Raw genomic sequence first — 5,261 nt, 5'->3', positions numbered from 1 at the left:
TCTGAAAGTATTTTTCCATTGCTACTAACCTGTGCTTTCACCCCTCGCACTGCACGGCAGCCCCAGAGTCCAGGCCGAGCAAAGGAGCCTTTGGTCGCAGCCCCCAATGGACCGAGCGGCGGCGGCGCGGGCGGCGCAGCAGCTGAGCGGGATGAGCACCCCGGCGGCGTTGAATTCATGGACATGCCGCCCCACCGCCTGGGCGTCCAAGTTGACCTGCCTGTCAGCATTGAGTGGGTGCCAGACGCTGACGGGGCGCTGCAGCCGGTGAGCCGCCGCGCACAACGCTCCGACAGCAGGCGCGGCGCTCGCAGGGCGGGCAAAGGGCCGCGGGTGCCCGAGATGGTGGCTCTGGTCGTGGCAATTGCACTGTCACGGCAGCACGCCTGCTGCAGAGCATCCCCAGAGCTTGCAGCACCCTTGTCCCCCCCCCCCATGCTTTCAACTGATGTCATGAATACTTTGAATTGCGCGCATGCACGCCCCCATGCGCAACCGAATCGCGCCCCAGTACGCCTGCATGGACGCCGCCGTCGCCTTCGCCCTTGCCGCTGGCGCCCCTGTCGCGAGCGGTGCGGCGACGCTCCTGCCAGAGGCGCGGCCCGGCTGCTGGTACGTGTACGATTTTGCGCCCTCGCGGCCAGACACCACAGTGGCCGCAGTGCAGCGCTCGGTGGTGGCAGCGGCAGCGGCGCAGCAGCAGCAGCAGCAGCAGCAGCAGCAGCAGCAGCAGCAGCAGCAGCAAGAGCCGCTGAACGGCTCGGCGCAGGACGCCGCGACGGCCGCTGCGGTGGCCGACGCTGCGGACGCTGCCGCGGCGGAGGTGGCGGCGGTCAGGGCGGGGGCCACCCATCTCGCGGCTGCCGAGGCTGCGACGGCGGGGTCAGAGACGTTGGGAATGGCGGGGCCGGGGGCGGCGGCAGCCGAAGGCGTGGGGCCGCTACCATTGCCTGTGGCGTCCCAGGGATTGCTAGGGCAACCCACCAATGGCACTGGCAGCTGCCAGCGTCGCACTCAGGCTGACGGCGCTGCAGGCCCCGCGGCTGCCGCTGCTGACAGGGGGCCGCCAGCAGCGCCTGCGATGACTGGTGGGAGCGCGGCGCCGACGCCGGCCTCGCAACCGGGTGGCGACACACGGGCGGCCTCAGCTGGTTTGATCAGCGTCGCACGCCGCGCCAGCAGCCGGGGCCGCGGCAGGGGCAGAGGGATGACCGTATCCAGTCCGCAGGGCGTGTCGCCTGTGGCCAAAGGCGGCCTTGCTGGAGCGCCGCTGCTTCCGCGCCCCACAGCTGCAGCGCAGCAGCCGCCTGATGGAGACCCAGCTGGCGGCCCATTGTCCATGGTCACAGCAACTGCCGTCACGAGGGAGTCGGCGGTGGCGGTGGCGGCGGCAGCGACAGCGAAAACGGCAGCGGCTACAGCAGAGGGCGCGGGGCCCTGCGACTCGTTGCGCCCTGCATCTATGGAGTTGGATGAGCCAGAACAGCCTGGTAGGAAACTGATGGGGCAGCAGCAGCCGCAGCAGCCGCAGCAGCAGCAGGAGCAGCAGAAGCCGCGGAAGCAGCAGAAAGAGCAGGAGCAGCGGCCAGCGCAGAAAAGGCGGCAAAAGGGGCGGGATGGGCAGCAGCAGCCGCGGGGTGCCTCTGCTACTCGCAGGGTGTCGCCTCATCCAACGCGGCCGTCCGCTGGCCCGGCCGCGATGACTGCCGCTGACGTCGCCTCGACAGGCCCAGCCACCGCCCGGGGCCCCGTGGCCTCACCCCCAAGGCGCACCAGCAAGCGGCAGGTGACGCGTGTCACAGGCAGCGCGGAAGCCGCCGGCACGGCCGCGACGCAGGAGGGCGGCTGGGCGGGGCGCTGCCCTGCTGCAGGTGCAGACGCAGGCGCGCTGCCAGCTGCAGCCAATGCACGGGCGTCGCAGCCGCCGGCGCAGCTTCAGCCCATGCGAATGGGCGAGGCACCGCATGACGGCGGGGCGGCGGTTGTGGCGGCAAGACGGGCTGCAGGGAGCCATGGGAGCGAAGAAGCCGCCGCGCAGCTGCCGGTAGGGCCTTACCTGATTGTCCCCCTGCACCTGACTGGCGAGCCGCTGTGGTGCTCCACCTGCGGCCGCGGCGGCGCGGCGCTCTGCAATGACTGCGGCGCCCGCCTCAGCTCCGCGCAGCGCCCCGTCAGCGCGGCGGCGCTGGCCGAGGTGGCGGCGAACAGGGCGGACGTTCTGGAGCGACTGGGCTGCGGCCCGGCGCAGGCGGCGGCGCTGGCGGCGTCCATAGAAGCCGCGCTGCGGCGGCTGCCGGGCGGCTGGCAGGGGGAGGCGCCGCGGGACCTGGGGCTGCTGCTGTTTGCTGCGCTGCAGTGGGAGGCCATGGCTGGGCCGCCGCCGCTGGTGCGCGTGGACGTGGGCAGCGGGCCCTGCAGCAAGCCGCGGCTGCGGCTGGAGGAGGGGCTGACGACAGAGGCTGAGCTGCAGGCGGGGGGCGCGTGGCCCGTGGGCGCGGAGCAGGACGCGGAGGGCGCAGCAGGGCAGCAGCAGCAGCAGCAGCAGCAGCAGCAGCAGCAGCAGCAACAGCAGCAGCAACAGCAGCAGCAGCAGCAGCAAGAGGAGCAGCGCACAAGGTTGGAGGCGGCAGCGGCCAAGGATGGCAGCGGTGCTGTTGCAGGGGGCCGCAAGCGCCAGCGGCCACAGAGTGGGGAAGCCCGAGAGCCAATGGTTGGTGCGCAAGAGGACAAGCAGCAGGCTCAGCAGCGTGAGCAGCAACAGCAGGTGCCAGCCGCCACTGCTGCTGCGGCGGCGGGGCCCACGCGCGCGCGGCGGGCCGCGTCCAGGCGTGTGGAGGCGGTGCTGGCGGCGGAGGCGGTGTTGGCTGTAGAGAGCGCCAGCTCTGATTACTGGACCTCGTCATCGTCGGAAGAGGATGACTCAGATGACGGGGATGGGGAAGAGGGGGAAAACGGGGAGGGTGGACGGCAGCAGCAGGGAAAGCAGCCGCAGCAGCCGGCAAAGAGGCAGCGGCAGCAGCAGCAGGCCCCCCGCGCCCCGCCCAAGCCGCGTGTCAAGCAGCGGGGCGTGTCGCCGGCCGTCACGGCAGCCGCGCCGGGGCGAGGTAGGGCGGGTGCTGCTGCAGCAGCGGCAGCGGTAGCGGCCGCAGCGCCAGCAGCAGAGGCGGCAGCGGCGGCCCCGGTTGCTCGGCGAGCACGAGCAGCCGCGGCGTCAGCACCGGCGGCGCGAATGCCCCGCCGCAGCAGCAGCTCCGGGCGCCGCAGCGACAGCCCCATGCCAGCTGCGGGCGGCACACCGGCAGCCACGGCCGCGCCGCAGCGCCGCCGCAGCGCAACCGCCACCGCCGCCGCAGCCGCGTCCCCGCCGCCGCCTGGCGGGCCGCCCCAGTACCAGCTCATCCCCCGCAACCTGCGCATCTTCAGCAGCGCGGCCGCGGCGCCGGAACCCGCGCCGCCGCGCTGCGGCTGCGACCCCGCATGCGGCCAGGCCTGCCGGGAGGAGGACGGCTGCATGAATCGCCTGCTGCGCATCCAGTGCGGCCCGGGTCCCGCCGGCTGCGCGTGCGGGGCCGCGTGCCGCAACCAGGAGGTCGCCTCGGGCCGGGGCGCGGCCGTGGAGGCCGGCTGGGCGGGGGCCGCCAAGGGCTGGGGGCTGTTTGCGCGCAACCACATCCCTGGGGGCGCCTTTGTGGCTGAATTTGTGGGGGAGGTGCTGCAGCTGGCGGCGGCGGCGGAGCGGCTGGCGGCGCGCGCGCGGGAGGGGGCGCGCGGCGCGTTCGCCTTTGACCTGACTCCCAGCGGCGGGGAGGTGGTGGACGCGACGCACATGGCGGGGGGCCCGGCGCGATTCGTCAACCACAGGTGCCATGGGGTGTGTTTTGGCGGTTTGGTGGTTGTAGCAGGGACCCGTCGGCAGCCTTGCACGCACCGGGCTGCGGTTTGGCGGTGGCGGCGGGGACTGGCCGGCAGCCACACACGCGCCCTTTCAAGTGCCGCGGTGCAAGGTCATGGCAGCAGCGTTGCCACATCGTCCACGCTAATTGGCTTGAGCTGTGACATCTCCCCTTGAGCTGTCCCATCTCCCCCGCTCCACCAACTGTTGGTGCTCACGCCCCATCCATCCCCTCACACCCACACCCACTGCCACACCCATTGCCCCCTACACCCCGGTGCCCCCGAGCAGCTGCGAGCCCAACTGCGAGTGGCAGAACTGGGACGTGCGCGGGGAGCAGCGGCTCTGCCTCTTCACGCTGCGGGGCGTCACCGCGGGGGAGGAGCTCACGGTGGATTACGCATTCAGGGCGCACGCCACCGCTGAGTCAGCGTGCGCTTGCGGGGCGGCGCGCTGCGCCGGGCGCGTGCCGGAGGTGCTGGCGTGAGGCGGCGGGCGCACGGCTCAAGAGAGGCCCAGCGTGTGCTGGCCGGCTCGGGCTGGGCCCACCACTGTCTCATTGCACTTTTCGCGCCAGATATGATACGCAGGATGTGTACTTGGCAGGCTTTTGACTTGCTTGCGGCGCCTGCTGGTGGTGTTGATAACTAGGTCAATATCCATGGCCCGTGTTTCACAGCCACAACCCCGACAGCAGCAGTCTGGGCAGTTTTGCAGTAGCTGTGAGGGTTTGAAGTTTGCGACGCCCCTCAACCCCAAGCTGCAGACATCCACACGTAAGCGAAAACAATACGTGGCGAAGTATCTTACAGGAGGGCATACGACGACGCGTGGGCGAGCGAGCACGGGCCCCGCCGCCCTCCACGCCTAGACGCTGGTGGCCGCCGCCCCCTCCGCCCCCTCCTCCGCGGGCAGCACCTCCGCTGCGTTGGCGCGGCCCTGCAGCACCCTGCCGTCGCGCGTGATCTGCTGCCACCCTGCGGGTATGCAAAGGGAGAGACGGCGCCGCAGCTTGCTTTTGCCGGCATGCGGCAGGGATGCGAGCGATGCGAGTGCTGTCAAGGCACCATGGCAGAGGAAGTTGGGCTGGCCAGCCAGAGTGCCGGGTGTGATGTCTAGTGGTGGCTGCGGTAACCGCTCCAGTACATCAGCCGGCCCCGCCCAGGCCCCCGAAGCCCAGGGCGCTGGCCACCCACTGAAGTTGCTGTTGGTGTAGACGCAGCAGTCTGCGGCGATGCGCATGGACTTGTGGGCTGCAGGGGGAGGCGGGGGGCGGGTCACGGCGGTTGTGGGTCAGGGGCAGGCCACAGGCCAAGGGATTCTTAGTCCAAACCCCTCTTCCCCAACCCCACCTCCTCTTTGTTCCAAC

General features: G+C 71.2%; 1 protein-coding gene across 1 annotated transcript; it reads left to right on the top strand.

The window, feature by feature from the left end:
• Positions 1-487: 487 nt before the first annotated feature.
• Positions 488-4,379, top strand: MNEG_8072 (Histone-lysine N-methyltransferase ash1; the record flags this gene model as incomplete). Its single annotated transcript, XM_014043453.1, has 4 exons — positions 488-882; positions 2,155-3,104; positions 3,354-3,861; positions 4,184-4,379. The coding sequence occupies 4 exons, from the start codon at positions 488-490 to the stop codon at positions 4,377-4,379; spliced, it is 2,049 nt and encodes a 682-aa protein (XP_013898907.1).
• Between the last annotated feature and the right edge of the window lie 882 nt (positions 4,380-5,261).

This window comes from Monoraphidium neglectum, assembly GCF_000611645.1.
Source record: "Monoraphidium neglectum strain SAG 48.87 unplaced genomic scaffold scaffold01494, whole genome shotgun sequence".
NCBI classification, from domain to species: Eukaryota; Viridiplantae; Chlorophyta; class Chlorophyceae; order Sphaeropleales; family Selenastraceae; genus Monoraphidium; species Monoraphidium neglectum.
Note: the sequence above shows the minus strand (reverse complement) of the source record. Positions and strands in the feature narration are given on the sequence as shown.